At 40.7% G+C, this 16,969-nt stretch overlaps 1 protein-coding gene across 1 annotated transcript in view; it reads right to left on the reverse strand.

The window, feature by feature from the left end:
• The window catches only part of pik3cb (phosphatidylinositol-4,5-bisphosphate 3-kinase, catalytic subunit beta), a 171,676-nt gene that overhangs the window by 16,597 nt on the left and 138,110 nt on the right, over positions 1-16,969 (reverse strand). The window contains exons 16-17 of the mRNA XM_067995438.1: positions 8,204-8,382; positions 7,186-7,295 (exon numbers count right to left, since the gene is read on the reverse strand). Of these exons, the coding sequence (XP_067851539.1) occupies positions 7,186-7,295; positions 8,204-8,382 (289 nt within the window). The remainder of the gene's footprint in view (positions 1-7,185; positions 7,296-8,203; positions 8,383-16,969) is intronic.

Below are 16,969 nucleotides of genomic sequence, written 5' to 3' on the forward strand. Positions count from 1 at the left end.
ATTCAAAAAAAAAGTTCTATGACCACCCACATTTTTGGTTCCATTCCTGGATTACAGATCGCATGGTTCTACATGTCATGTCACCGTGACCACAGCAAATCAACTGAAAAGTGGATGCTTCACTAATGCATCACGTGATGCTACTACAAAAAAAAAATCAACTTTGAGGTGGAGAGGGGTGCAGCCAGAAATTTGTAGACACGTCAGTTGATCAGTTATCTCTAACCCCTCCCCGACAACAGAACTAGCAGCCCTGGGACTCCAGTGCAGACACCATGTAGTCGTGGCTGTTTGCACCATTTCCTAGCCTCAGAATCAGCGTAAAAAATAAAATGGTGCGTTGGATTTCTTTCTAAATACTGTGGACCTTTACTACAGTCCTGTCCTCCCTGAGCCAATTAACTGCAGTTAGTCACTAGCAATACCCAAACAACCAGACAACAGAGAAATCACAAGTAAATTCAGTAGAACTGTCACAGTTCTAAATGTATGCATGTGTGAGAGAGAGAGAGCCAATTAACCTCAGTGTATCGACACTAACCATTCTCATACTTATACTGCACTCCTATACTGCATTTAGTTTACCGTGTTGTAGTTAACATTAATAATGTACGATAAATGAGGTGGTGCTTCTATCTCTTAAGTTATTGAGACCCACCTGATAAGGTGGTTTTTGCTGCAGTCTCTGGAGGCAGCAGTGTAGCAGCGAACATACAGTGCTGCCTCCAGTGAAGCAGTATAGCAGCAAATATACAGTGCTGCCTCTGGTGGCAGCAGTGTAGCAGCAAATATACAGTGCTGCCTCTGGTGGCAGCAGTGTAGCAGCAAATATACAGTGCTGCCTCTGGTGGCATAGGACATCATTATTTTTTGGTTATCAGTGGGCTGAGCGATTAGCCTCCTAGTTTAGACTAGCAATGTGGAATCCTGACACTGATGGTATGTACAATCCTCACTCGCTTTCAAGGGAGGGGCCTGACTTCCAGAAAGATAGTCAGAAACCATGACTTTCAAGTTTGCACATGCACCACCGCTTGACTTGCTGTTTGAAATCCACCCCTTAATATAAAAAGCTGGTGCTGAAATCCTCAGCACCAGCTCCCTCCTGGAAGTTGTTCTTTAATATAAACATATCATTAGAATTGCATGGTAATTTAAAATAATTAGTTTCACCACTTGTGTATTTGGCTGAGAATTGAGAGGAATCTCACATTGGTAAGTGAGCTTAAATATCAGCTAACTTGGAGGCCTTGAACTTATTGTACAGCTGTGTAATGTGAATCTCTATTCTCTGCTACTGACCCGTGCAAGCCATATGATCCACCTTATTCATACATTCAATGTTACACACTTGTCTATAAGCACCCTTCAGCTTATACTGCACATTCTATAAATGAAACATCCTGTTGTTCTTTTTAAATACTTCCAAGTACAAAAAGAAGAAACTTAGCAGAAGTACCATTAGTAAATAGCTAAGAGGGTGACACCTTCAAATAAACTGTCAAAATGAAATCATTAAACTGCTTTGAACATGTTCCAAAAACCTTGTCTTGACAGCATTGTTAGGAGAATAAAAATATACAGCCAATCATGAGCCATTATAAACAGAAAACCCTGAAGCTTTGTTCAACACAAAAGTTTTGCAGTATTACTGTTTGAAAAAACAAAATATGTAAACTGTTAGGAATTTTGGGCCTTTACAGAACTATCGTTTCTTTCAACAGTCTAACAGAAAGCAAATCTCGTGTCCCCTGATCTGGAAGCTGTTTCTTTTCCATATTCTGTTCTGACAGAGGTGCTCATCCAAAGGTTTAACAATTATTCCATTTGCAGTACTTGCTTACTGAATTTAGTGTTGTCTCATGCTAACATACCAAACCCTCTTCAAAATAGTGGAGATTGCCATGTATGTTCATAGGTTAAAGCAAAGAATATCTTAATGTACCATTAAATAATAAAGTTGATCTCCCATTGCATTGCACTTAGGGAGTCAAGGCCAAGTGTAGTCTTCAGCTCAAGTAGGGTTAGAGGGCAGGGGATGATTGAACTAGGGGATGCATACGTAATTCAGTCCCCATATTAAAGCCATATATTCTGGCCCGGAATTTCCTCCTTGGGTGCAACCCGGAAGTTCGACCCAAAAATCCACCCAATGTTGCACCCATTTTGACAATGCCAAGTTACACCCAAGTATGCTCCTGATCTCATTAGAATACTCCCAAACTTAAAATGGGCATAAATCAGCGTAAACAATCGGGGCCCAAGGAAGGCACCGAACCCACGCCATCTTTAAGTATGAAAATTTAAGTTTCAACTAATTTCACTATTATTCATGCATATCAGGCATAGCATGATTAAGAACCTGCTATCGGGGAAGCTTTTAATTTTTAATGTGACTTATACTTAAGCCATAAAAATCCATTCGAAGAGACAGAAAATACAGAACAGTTCTTAGTGAGGATAAATTTTTTAAAAACACTCAATAAGTTGCAATTGAAAGACCAGAAAAATTATTGTTTCCTGCTGCGCCTAAAAATCTGGTTGCAATGTTGAGAGATCCCCACCCCTGAACAAGCACATTGGAGGATAGTCGCACTTGGGAGTCTCAGGCATGGCCAATGTCTGTGGGCAGAGATTTGTTTGGACGGAGGGTTTGATGGACAAACGCCTCGATTTTAAAATTTTCATCCATGTTTTCAAATCCCTCCATGGCCTCTCCCCACCCTATCTCTGTAACCTCTTCCAGCCCTACAGCCCTCCAAGATCTCTGCGCTCCTCCAATTCTGGCCTCTTGCAGATCCCCGATTTTCATTGCTCCACCATTGGTGGCCGTGCCTTCATCTTCCTAGCTCTAGAATTCTCTCCCTAAATCTTTCAGCCTCTCCATCCTCCTTAAGTAGCTCCTTAAATTATACTTCATTGACCAAGTTTTTGGTTACCTCTCCTAATATCACTTGATGTAGGTCGGTGTCAAATTTTGTTTGATAATTGCTCCTGTGAAGCACTTTAGGACATTTTACCATGTTAAGGGTGCTATATAAATGCAAGCTGTTGTTGTTGTAAAAGATAGGAGACCTAGGCGTATTGCAGTTATGTGTGTAACTTACTTACGCCCAAAATTCTGTGATCTTTTAAGCCATGTAATTTGTTTGTGCTCAGCTTACGGGTATATAAGGGCGCAAATGCGGCGGAAACGGCAGGCCACTATCTTTATTTTTATACTTTCATTATAAATTCTTATGTCCACATTTATAATGGGAACAGCTTATGTAAACTGGTCATGTTGTAATTACACCCTCCTGCCAGTGGTGATGCCGAGTGCTTTCACTGGGGTAAGGTGTAATTACAACCAGACAGGTTTTACATAGGCAGTTTCCATTACAAATGTTGACATTGGAATTTACAACGGAAAATGTTGGCAGGAATTGTGCGCAGATGCAAGATTTTTAACACATTACAAGCCACACCTGTCACATTCCTCACAGGGAGTCAAGACCAAGTCTAGCCTTCAGGAGAAGTGTGGTTAGATGGTGGTGGTATAATTGGACCAGGGCCATGGGTGTACTGGGAGACTGGGGGTCAGAACAGGAAGGATGCGGTGGGAGTGGGGGAAGAGTGGAAAGAAGGGGGGATAGGAGAAGAGGAGAGAAAGAGAAAAAAAAATTTTTTTAAAGAAAGAGGGGAGGGAGGGGAGGAAAAGGACAAAGAGGGAGATGGGTGAGGGGGAGACAAGGGAGGAAGAGACAGGGTTGGAGAGCAGATGGGGAGGGAGGGGCAGAAGGCAAGCAGGAAGTGGCGAGACAGGAAGGGGAGAGGGGAGGCAGGAGGGTAGAGATGGAGAAGGGGTGGGCAGAGGGGAAGACAGAGATGCAGGGACGAGACAGAGATGAAAGTGGAAGGGGAAGAAGTCGGTGGGGGAAATCTACATTGCAAATAACATAGGATACCAGCTCACACTCTTCAAGCAGATTTCAAATACGTACCATGTCTGAGCAAAATACTTCCTGACAAGTTTAAAATTACTTTTCACGAGTTTCTATTTATGTCCTCCGTTCATACTCCGCTGGCTCACTTTGAAGTAATCTGAATGAGATCCCCTCCTCCCTTAACCACTTTCTTTCTAGACTGTAAAGCTGAAATTTCTCTAATCTTTCCTCATAGATCATGCCCTTTACAACTGGGATTAGTCCTGTTGCTTTTCTCTGTACCCTTTCCAAGGAATGAATATCCTTTTTGTGGCGTGATGATCAGAACTGCACTCCAAGTGTGGTCTGACCAGTGTATTGTGAAGCCTTAGCAGAACTTCTGAAGACTTGTATTCTATTGTTCTGGTTCTAGCATTCTATTAGTTTTATTGGTTACATATTGAAAGTAAGATGTCTGCAGTTACTCTCAGGTTTCTAAGTCTCCCTGTGCTAACTTAATTCTATTCACTGTATACCTATTGTTCACTTTTTTGGCCAGCGTTAAGTTTAATTTGCTATTTCACTGCCCAGTTGCATAACCAATCAACTCTTGCTGGAACTATTTACCTGCATCCTCTTTCTGTGTATCCTATGTCTCCAATGAAAGGAGAAAGCCACATGTCATTTACACTGAATGCAATACGATGATGCTTTTCACTGTGAATTATGTTACCTTGCATTTGGCAATGAAAAGGTTTGCCAGATATTTTTCTATCCTTAAAAGAAAATGAAGTTCTTCCAGCAGCAACTTCATTGAAAAAAAACTAAGAAATTCTCAGCCAAGTCAGCCTTTAAATTGGGACTTTGGATGATTCAAAAATGCTCTTCTGTCAAAGGACAAATGGGAACAGTCGGCATAACCAACAGAATCAAAATGGATCCTAAAGTGTTTAAGTAGTCTTTTATTCCTGGCTCCTTCTTTTCATTGCGTTGTTTGATCAATTAATAGTGTCATGGTTACACAATGCATCATCCACGCATGCTCAAATTCTTTGCTGAAACTGGTCTTGAGAGATTTCCGAATTTTAAAAAAATCCTTTATGCAGGTACTTCAGCACTTGCAAGAATGGATTTTAATTATGGCATCATGCTGCTGAGAAACGAGTGTAATCATGTCACATCCAGTTTGAATGAAGCAGGACGAACAGGATTAACATGACATTAGGAGGTTGATCCACAAATTATTAAAATTTGGAATGTATGTATTTACTTTTGAATGATGAACATGCCTAGAAACAGAATGTGATTTTGGACAATATCCATCCTTCACTAATTGAGCATCTTGTGCAATAAATCCTGACCTGGTGATTATTCCATGACCGTGGTAAAATAATCTGATTCAGCCCAAGTCAGTACATGATTTCTCTCTTTGTTTTTTTGCTGTCCAATTTGCTGTTGACTCGCACCGCTGCTTTGGTCTACGTAATTTATCATAAATAGACCTAAAGTGCTTTATTTATTCTGATAATGAATGTGGGTCCACTATAATTATACTTCATGTATAGATGTTCATACACTATGGAGTCACATATTGCGTTCATCCAATGTTTGCAGCCAACAATCTTTTACCAGGTTGTTAGGTTTTTCCATTACTTTGCACCAAATCTTTATATGTTTTGCTTTCGTCTTCCTAGTACATGGTTAGAATTTTTTCATCCTTCACACTGGAATAAGTGTTATATGGAGTAATGAAGATTCTGTTTCTGGCCAGGAGAGGTCACTGCTGCATTTCATTAACAAAAGATCCAATAGGATTTTGCTTTCCTTTTTCAGAACTGCTTTTGAAGAAATGTTAATCTTACAATTTTAAAACAAAGCCAAATGGCCTCTATTACATCCAGCTGTACTGCTCAAGTGCGCCTTTTCCATTCCAGTTCAACAATACAAACTGGTAAGTGTGTGACAGAAGCCATAACGCTGTTTTTCTTTTTACAGAAGCGTGGTGACAAACTGCAACTGATGCCCGAGATGATATGAATCAACAGGTTATGCATAGAATTACACAATTTACACTGCAGGTAAGTAAATATACCTTGTTTAGGACTAAGGTTGTTTTAATATAAGCAAATAAACTGACAGGGTTACACAGTCACTGTGAATTATTTTGTGACTATATCCCCACTGAACACTGAGAATGAAAAATAAGAAATAAGCTCAGTGTTGTTGTTAAGCTCAATGTACTGGCAATATTGGTATATATTATATATATATAGATATTGGTATAAATCACACTTATACCAATAAAATTCAATGTTGTGCCAACTGATTCTATGATACTCAAGTGATCACATCAAGCAGTGTCAGTCCTGTAACTACTGCATTGCATTCTAGTGTACAAACTCTCAAAATGTTCTGAGGACACAACCCAAGTTGGGAAGGATAAAATCTTTAACTGATTTCCGGGCTTTTGCACAGTTCAAGTAGACTTTGCAAAAAATTTCAAATTTTTGTTGTAGGTCTGCTTTAATTGTGAAAAATACCAAGTCCACCATGGGGGTGATTTTCAACTGCCACCAGCCCGTATCTTGCCTGAAGAATGGACGGCCCGTAATGGAAAATCAGGGCAGTGAGCGGCCTACCCAGTGGTCCTGAAAGAGACTCCTGAAGGTCACTTCAAAAAGGATCGTGAACGTTTTTGGGGGGGTTTTGTGGGGCCAGGAGAAACAGGAATGCTCTTCCCGGCTCCACAAACATACTGCAGCCCACTACTGGCCGTTGGGTGGACCCCCTCCCCAAGTGCACCTGCCCACCCCACCCATTTACTACTCACTTCAGGCTCTTCTGGCCTATGGAGCCACTGGATTTCCTGATCCTCCCTCCCACCCACACCCCCCCCCCCAACCCTGGTGTGGTGAGCTTCCTGCTAGCGCTTATTGAGTACTTGGCAGCTCGCTCGGATTATACTAATGATTCCTGAACCTGAAAGTGATGGGCCTCTCGACACTGGCTTCAGGCAGGTGGCAAAGCCACTCCATCATCTTCACACCCATTTTAGGTAGGAGTTGAAAATCGTCCCTAGGCCATCATTCCCAGAGTGAAAGGACAATATGTGGGGTACAACAAATAATAGGACAAGTGTGTATGTGTGTATATATATATATATATATATATATATACATACATACATACATATAATCTCAATAAATCATGTATATACCATCATACTCTTGTTGAGGCTTCTTTTAGAATTGCACTTAACTATGAAATAGGGAAAGCTTACCGTCGCCATTTTTGAAGATAATGCCCACTGGCTCTCCTCCCGACATCTTATTGTTGTACAGTATCCAAAGAGGCTTCATTTTGGAGTCCATGAACCTGCATTTGTCTACACTATGACAGGAAAGGAGGAACAAATCAATGCCAAAAGTATATTGCTAAAATATCAAATCACCTAATGCCATCAATGACAAAAGTTAGGTATGGGGAAGAAAAATGAGAAGAATTTAACGTGGAAGGGGTTAAACCGTACTCCCAAATGATTATGTAGATTTGTTGCTGCTATGCAGAAAGGCACAAAAAGATGATTATACAGCACATTCCAATCCTCATTCCATAGAAGGGTTTTCAAAATTTGAGGTAAAGTTTTAAGCTTCATCCAGTTTAACAGTGATAAGATTTGTTGAAACAGATGTTACTAGTGACAATAAAAAAGTTTTTCTTCTTCCCCCAATCCTCCAAAATATTCTCCTTTCCTCCTATGAAGGCACTGATTGATGTTCGGAATACTACATGTTTTCCATTTCATGCAACATGTTAGTACCCGGTCATACTGTATTTGACCTGTAAGTGTCTAATGCTGACAAAAACTCCCTCTACTCTAGCCCAACTAGGTGCTTTAAACCCTAATGCTCCAGTGTGAGGCAGAGGCCAATTGAAACCTCCAGTTGCTGCCCAGGCTGAGGTTAGATGACTCAGCACAGATTAGGGATTGAATCTGCGACTTTTTGGTCTGGATGGCACCACATCAGCACTCAGCACCACATCAGTGAGTCATCGAAGAGGCTCAATCAGTAATATCTCACACACAGCTCTAAAACAGGATCATCTACTGCACAAGTTAACCTACATTTTGCATTCATGAACAGCTTATCTGTGGGAGTTAATGGACCTCCCACAGTCTGAATCAAGTTTACAAGCTCATGACATTCTAGTTAGGTCAGTGTGCATTTGGAACAATTTCAAATGCCAAATTTTTTCCAGACTAGTTTTTTTTTCAAAAGAAGAATGAGAAAACTTACTTCAGTTCTGAAAGGATAACACTGGGATTCAATGGTGACTGGAAGTCAGAGAGCGCTTCCTTGTACACAGGCTGTTTTAAGCAGGTATGCATCACATCCTTCATTTTATTCTTTGCCACCTTCAAGGAGCTAAGTTTCACTAGGTTATTGATAGCTTTCATCTTACTCAGGGCTTCCATCTGAAATCAGAATAATAATGTTCTGTTACTCCCTATACAAGATTCACAGAATGAACCAAAATGTATCTGTGCTATGCGATATTAGCAACAAACATGTGGATAATATATTCATCTGAAATTCTGCTGTTTTAACAATGGCATTGGCCTGTTTATTTCAAATCTTTGTTAAAATAGCAAAAATTCCATAGCATATATTAACACTTTCGTTACTAACAACACACAGCGTGACTTCACTCATTGGACATTAAGTAGACTGAGCTCCCAGTACACTTCATCTTCGCTGTAGCATGCTGGAGTGAAACTCTGATAGGTAACCATCGGAGTTACCATCAGATTCTGGGTGTTCAATATATAAAAAAAATCAAAAAAGCACAGATCGAGTGCATCTGTGTCTAAGGGCATAGTTGGTGGTCTAATCCTAGATTTGAACTTGCCATTTGTTCCAGACTAAGTTATTTATTCAGACAGTCCATTCCTCTCATCAGTCTTAACAGCTTTTGAAATGTTCAATTCAAAAAATACTCCAATATAATAATTTTTTGAAAATTCAAAAGATTAAAAAGAGATGGAAAAGGTATCAGTATACCGTATCTCATTTTCAACTTTACAACTGGATAATTCATAACTTTTTTTTAAATAGAGGTCTCAAAATAAATTGAATCAATTTGTTTTGGGGAGGACAAGGCAACAGAAACAGCTGGTGGGAGGGAGGGAGGGAGGAAGGGTAAGACGAGAGCAATAATAGAATAACCTGATTGCTGAAGATCATTCAAATATAATTATCTCAAGACTACAGTTCAGCTCGTGTTGATTATCATGCTGTGATTGCCTTCTCCTCTAAGCCCCTCTTCCCCCCACCCCCCACCCCATCCTGATCAAAAGGTACTTTTCTGCGTTAATGACAGATACCAGGTTCCAAAGATACCACAATGTGAGCCACATGTCCTGGCAGCCTTTATAAATATTCGCTTCCTACTTCATTGATCCAGATGGTACAATATAGTGCATTTAACCACAATTATATCTGAAAGTCTGAGTCTTGACAACATGCAATGACTAAAACGGGGAGGGAAAAGAGCACATTTTAGTAGTCATGAAAAATGCCTCCTTGAATGGTACTTAAAAAAACAGATGTCCATTATCGTTATGAGATGCCACATATCTATCATAATGTAATACATTTCCAAACAGACATAACCTCATCTCTTTAAATCTTGCAACAGGCCAGCTGCTGTATTTTCATCAATTCCCTTCTCACAGACATCAACAGTTTCAATATCAAGTGAAATCCAACATTTAATTCAAAATGGAGCTTCCTATTAATCTGGCTTTTCATAAAATCCATTATGGATGTTACTTTCTTCTTTTGCCAATTCTGTCCTCCCCCCCATCTCCCCCCTGAAGACAGTGCTCTTGTTGGGTTGCAGTGTGAGCCTTGGCAATGTGTGTGAGCAGGCTAGTTACCCTATGGGGGTATTACAGCAGAGTAGGATCCAGATCTCACTTGATGCTCTTACGCTACATAAGTGATCAGCAATGGGAACTCTTGCTGATTTTTCTCCCTGTTTAGCTTAGGGCTGCTGAAGGCAACTGTAGCATCCCAACTGATGCCCTGAATTTACCAAGCATTGAATTGTTCACTCATGTGACCTGGGATTAGACTGTCGGATAAAACCAATTTGTCTCACTCTTGGTGATATGTTGTAATACTAATCCTTGTTAGCGGAACCAAAGCTCCATCTGTAGGATTATGACTAAGCACAAACTGAAAATCAAATCTGGTACTTTCTGGTCTCTAAAAAGGGGAATTTTAACTCTCCCCGATCAGCGGCAAAGGAATGGGGGAGCAGTTAAACTGGAGCGGCTCCATTTCCCACTCTGTCCCTGCCGATCTATGATTTTAACTTAATGGTTTTGGCGACAGATGAGCCTCCTGCAAGTTTCCGGGAGGAATTGAGGGCGGGGGGGCGGCTGGGTGTGTGGGAGGAGATGCCTGGATTCCTGCTCCTGATTGCCATCCAGTTACCCTGGCTAGAACTGCTCATGCAATACTCACACAATAAGAATGACCATTTGTACAAGATACCAAGGGCTGCCACGAATCATGATTTTGGAAAAGGAGGGTTAAGGAGAGAACACTGGAGGGGAGAATTTATTTTTTCCTGTAGCTAAAGAAATGTTCCAGTGTGCAAAGTGGACTTACAGTTGGTCTCAATTAAAAACTGCGTGCCCCACAATGACACTTTTATAAACAACCCCAGTGACTATCACTCAAACAATGGACATTTGCCAAAAAGAAACAGTACACAATTCGCTATGTTTTCCTAAAAAAAAAAGTTACTTTTCTTATTTTCATTTCTAACCTGTGTGAAAATGTTTGGCGGAGCCTGAACCCAGCGGGGAGCTTCGTAAATCTGCAAGATCCCTGAACCCAAATGCTTCTCAACTGAGTGTTGTACTGGCAAAATAGAGCAGTAACTAGTCCCAAAGCATTTTGCAACACAATATAAAATTCTCAATTGTATTGACCCTGGATCACAGGTGGCAAGAGTGCATGTACTCATCTCAATAGGAGGCCACTCAGAATTAACTGCTGGCGTGTTCTGCTGGCGGCTGCTTCACAGTCAATACACCATCCTACATGGCTCCCAGCACGAAGGCAAAATCCTGTACATAGTGGGAACACCCAGGAATTAGGAGTCAGGATGGTAACTCAGGTGGAACTTTTTCCAAAATGTAGTAGTGTAGTGGAATAAGGGAAGGACATCGAAACAATGTATACAAGAGACAATTAGATGTGTTTCTGGAGAAAGTGACTGAAGAATATGGTGAGATGGTGGATAGGTAAGGTCGATCTATAAAAAAACTGCAGACAGATTGGGGCCAGTAGGTTTTTCCTGTTTCTGATGTGTCTCTATCGCGGTTAAGTTTCAGCATCTGAACCGAGTAGTCCCTCACGCTTAATCAACCGTTGATGTTAATGGAGTGTTTTCCCATTTCAATTTTCTGGAGGTTGATAGCCCTGGGTCAGTTTCTACCCTCACAAACATTGCCAAATATCAGTTATAGCTATTTGACAGTACAGCCCACGCTGTCATTTCTCAAAGTATCTGAAGGACGAGCATTTGATGAAAGAACAGGACGCTTAGAGCCTAAATACTCATCAGCGGCCATAAAGCCTTCCAACATGTCTTTTATACAGAGAAAACAAGACAAAGTGAAAATGAATAAGTAATTGAGCTGCTTAATATGTGAGACCGGTATAAAAATATTCACATCCACAAGCATAACATCCTGCTAAAAAGTACGATGTGTGCTACATCAAAGAGTGTTCTGGCATGGGTCCACACCCACAATGGCCTTAATGAGGAGATTCAGCAGGCAGACCCCAGTCACTTAGTAGAGGAAAAGGGGAAGTCATTCCAGAAACACATTGTGGGCCATTTACGCAGGACAATGGAAGAAGCCACAAAATGGGACAGGGCACATACCAACCCTCTCAGCTGGTAAATGGTGCAGAGAACAACGAGTCATAGAAGAGGGGAGAGAATGAAAGTATGAGGTGCCACAATTCACTACAAACTTTTAAACAAAATTCAAATTTTATTCAATGTAAGTTATTCCACCACCCCCCCAAGAACTCAAACTGTAAGTAGTGATTTTTATTCACAGTGTAATCCTTATTTCATTGCCATTTTAAAGCACACATCAACACTTAATTCAATCAGGTAGGTCAATTACAGTTGATATGTATAGCATTTCCCATCACAACATGTCTGCATATGTTATTATAGTAGGGAATGCATTACAGAAATACCTGTGGTTTGGCAACCCTCAAATAGATTAATATGCAAACGTTTAAAATGTTGTGTAGGAGTTCTCATGATGGCTTAGTGCGTAAAGGCACCGCCCAATGCAACACTAAACTGTACAGGACAAATGATTCCAGGCTCAAATCCCAATACATGCTCAGCAATCTAATCTCAGTTAGGGCAGCTGCTGAGGTGCTACAATTGGCCTCAGTGCCGTCAGGGAAAAAGAACAGCCCGACTGATGCTGATCACCATTAAGTGATCCCTCCTGAAAAGTGGATTGGGTCCAGCTATCCTCCACGGTTGAATAGCGTGCTGATACTTCCTGCCTAGGCTTGCACATAAAAAATGGTCAATCTGCAGATAAACAAATTTTCGAATGACACGATAAACCGAGGCCCTGTCTGCCCTTTCAGGTGGACGAGAAAGATCCCACGGCCAATGTTTATCCTGGCCAATATTTATCTCTCAACCAACATCATTAAAAAACAGATTATCTGGTCATTATCACATTGCTGTTTGTTGCAAATTGGCTACTGCATTTCTTACTTTACAACAGTGATTACAGTTCAAAAGTGCTTCATTGGCTGTAAAGCACTTTGGGACCTCCTGAGGTCATGAATGGTGTGAAATATATGCAAGGTTTTTTTTCTTTCTTTATATCCTGCCTAGGCTTGCACTTGAAGAATGGTCAATCTACAGATAATCAAAATGCAACCATGCTGCTGTCCTCAAGCACATAGACATGGCAAACATCTACAAAAGGGCTCATTTCAATGACAGACATCTTACACAAAATATAACCTAGTGACATCATTCACTGGGTGCCCCACCTCTGCTTCAAGACAGTTTTCTTTCAAATCATAAAGTAATCAGTCAAAGAAGCTAATGAAATTGTCTCCATGCACAATCTACCTTCTAAAATTTATTTGGAGGGTGAAATCCCATTTTGTACTCACACTGACCTTTTTGCTAAAATTAACAGAAGTTTTGTGTCATTAATTTTTTTGTGACTTAGATTAAATCGAACAGGGAATTTTTTCCCCCCTATTCTTCAATCTTCTCCCTTAGATATTCCTTCTGGGCCACACAACTCCTGGGCTTAACAGGATGGCGTAGGGTTGCCCCTGCAGTACCACTGGTCTTGGCTGGCCACCAGGAAGAACGAAGGGTTATTAGCTGATTTTCCCTCTTCTCTACCCCCAAACCTGAAGGTGTGTTGACACTTTGGCCGTCTCTACAAGGGTGAAGCAGAGACTGGGACCTTGGGTAGAAAATTGGGGGGGAGGGGGTAGGGGGGGAAGGAGGGGATCTATACACAGAGATTCTACACACTGGTGTTCTACTGTCTTTTTTCATTGAATAAAAAGGTCAGATTTAATTGCCAATCACATTAAAAATGTAACTGTCTGAACAGGCTGTGCAGAGAAGGGGACAAGAGCTCACTGGATGACAGGATACCTTCCAGTTGAGAGTTCTAATTCTATGCAGCTCCACCCATAACTATAGGGCAGAAATCCTGTACTGTTAGATCAAATCATTTATATTTATGATGTTATATTATTGTCAACTAAACCACTCTGGTTTTTATTAGGCTATTTGTAAAACTTGAAAAATAAAGATTGTATTTTAGTCCAGCTGCCACATTGTTCAAAAAGCTTGCAGGATCAGAAACCTGTTGTACAAAAACTAGGTTTCAATCATCACATGCAAGACAACAAAGATTACGTTTTAATATGTGTTTCCACTAAGATGCAATGCAGTGGAGAATGAATGCACAGAACAGGAGGACACACATTTCCAGATGTTTAGTTTCTGATTTCAGCCATATCGCATTTATATAGCGCCTTTTAATGTAAAAAATGACCCGAAGTGCCTCACAATGGAAATATGGTGGAACAAGCACTGAGCCATGGATGGAGAGACGAGGGTAGGTGACCGAAAACTTGGTCAAAAAAAAAGATGGATTTTGAATAGGTTTTTAAAGGTGACTGAGAAATGGAGGCATAGAGGAGGTTATAAAGAAAGCTCCAGACAGTAGGGCTGGGACAGCTGAAGGCTCTATTAACAACAGTTGGGTGAAGTGGGGTGGGGAGGGATGCACAATGGCTAGAGTCAGAAGACTGAAGGATGTGAGAGGGGATGTAAAGCTTGTGGATGTTGCAGAGATAGGGTGCACTGGGGTCGTAAAGGGATTTAAGTATGAATGATTTTAAATTTAATAAGTTGGAAGACAATGTAGGATAGAGAGGGATGACAATGAGCAAGTGGGACAGCATACCATAGCAGTGTTTTGGACAAGTTAGAGCTTCTGCAGGGAGAAAGACTAGCAAGGAGGGCTTTGGAAGGACCAAGCCTAGAGGTGACAAAAGTGTGGATAAGGGTTTCAATGATGAAGGGGCTGAGTTGGGAAATGTTGTCAAGTTGCTAGATAGGATGTTGTGTTTGAAGCTCAGCTCGGAGTTGAACAGAATGCCTTGGTTTTGCACATCTTGGTTCAGTCTGAGCATGTGGACAGCGAAGGGAGATGGAATCATTCATGGCAGGGTCGAAGACAACAATGACAGTTATCCCAGCATTCAGTTATAGGAAACTGTGACATCCATGGATTGATTTCTGACAGCAAAGAGGCTATCAGCATATATATGGAAGCTGACCCCATGCTGCAGATATATGTCATTGAAGGGAAGCATGTAGATTAAGAGGAGGGGTCCATAGATAGATCTTTGGGGAACTCTGGAGGTGACCACATAGAGCAGGGAGGAGAAGCCATTTCTAGAGCATTCAGATAGGTAGGGATGAAATAATGCAAGGGCAGTCCCATGATACTTTTTCTTTGAAAAATTTGTCCTCAGAATGTAATGCAGGAAATGTCACATTAATTGCCCATCTCTAGTTTGTACAGCTGAGTGATTTGCTAGTCCATTTCATAAGGTATTAAGGATCAACCACATAGTGCAGACTAGTCACACATAGGCCAGACCTAGTAGGGGTGGCCGATTCTTTTCCCTGAAGGGCATGAGTGAACCAATTAGGTCTTTAATACAATCCAGCAGCTATCATAGTCATTTTTCCCAGTTGTAGCCAACAAATTACCAAATTTATTGTATTGAATTTCACAAGTGATCTGAAGTCAAGACTGCTTAATTGCTATTCAAGTACTATAACCACCTGTATAGCTTGACCGCAGAAGACAGGCAACGGAGGAGGATGGTATTTGTCGACTGTATCAAACGCTACAGAGAGATTGAGGAGGATGAGGAGGAATAATTCACCATAGTCTTAGTCACAGAGGTGATCATTCGTGACTTTAGCCAGGCTGTATCAGAGATGGAGTGCTATTTTGAGAGCAAGGGTGGTCCAAGAATGTGTTCTTTGCAACTACCATGGAGGCCATGAAGGGAAGTTTAGTGGTCAGGAATTGAGTCAAGGGAGCAGGAAGTGGGTCTTATTGATGAGATGGGTGTGGTGATGGCATGCAGAGAGGATTGGGGGGAGGGTGAAGGTCAAGAGTAGCGAGATAGAGGAATGGGAACTAAATCTGCTGCAATTTCTGTGCTCCCCTTCCAAAGCTACGGTTATAATTGACAAGATTTAATGAATAAAATATAATTTCCGATACTAAAATGTTAATTATGGGTGTCCTTAACGTGTAGTTGGATCAATTTACAACTTAGACATGATTTCATTCAGTTATTGATCAGCTCCCACATTTGATCAATGGAAGTATATTTTTCCATTGCGTATGAGGATATTATTGCACTGACTGAAATTACAACAGCTGAAGTATCACAGATTAGCATAATGGCAGTCCCTCAGTTTAATATCATCCTATTTTGGGAATAGTTTTTTTTAGAAAAAGTCTCTGTTCTGAGCAAGGGAAAGGAGGTTTAAGGCAAAAGAAAAAAAAATCTTAGATAAATTCCTTCAGATATTTACAGCTGCAGCAGACAGGATACTGTGGAAACTGTATGTTTGATTCTGGAATGTTGACAGTAGAAAGCTACCAGGTCAGCCATCTGTTAAAACCAACACGTTTCCACGAGCCTGTGAGTTGGACAAACACATCTGATAAGGAGAAAATGGAACCTGTACTGCACAAACAGGAACTTTTTGAAGTATTTGTGCTTTGAATTTCTTCCGTGTTTACACAGTTGGGAATTTTTCAACTCGGTTGACATCAGAGTTCCTGGTGGCTTCTTTTTGAATCTAAGTTTCTTTGACTCAATCTTAATTGTGAAAAAAAAGTATTTCAGAAGCCTTAAGGTGTGGAGTACCTTCCACACATTCCCAGTGTCCATCTTCCATGGATAAGTAACCAGTTAATTTATGATGGATGATCATACAGCTTTGAGTTAAACAAACTCTGTAATCTTTCAAAAATTGGGTTTCCTCTGCACTTTGACAACTATTTTTTTAAAAAGGTATTGTGTAAATCATTAATAAAATCAGAGCTTTTTGATTTTTTAAATTATATTCTTAACATTGAACTATGAACTTCAACTGTTGAAGCCCTCAGGGATGTAATGAAGTTTTAGATTTCTCATAACCATCTACAATTATATCTTGGTACCAGTGTAGTATCATCCTGTTACATTCACTTCAAATGGCAAAAGTATGAACCAGCCTTCCCCTCACTCCAAAAAAGGGTGAAATTTCCAAGATCCCACCGTAGGAACTTATCGCAAAACCCCATAATGTCAATGGGCAGAAAATTACAGGTGTAATTTTCCGATGAGCTGCCCACTGCATGTGAAGCCCGCCTAGTTGCGTAG

Source organism: Heptranchias perlo, chromosome 13, assembly GCF_035084215.1.
Source record: "Heptranchias perlo isolate sHepPer1 chromosome 13, sHepPer1.hap1, whole genome shotgun sequence".
In the NCBI taxonomy this organism is placed as follows: Eukaryota; Metazoa; Chordata; class Chondrichthyes; order Hexanchiformes; family Hexanchidae; genus Heptranchias; species Heptranchias perlo.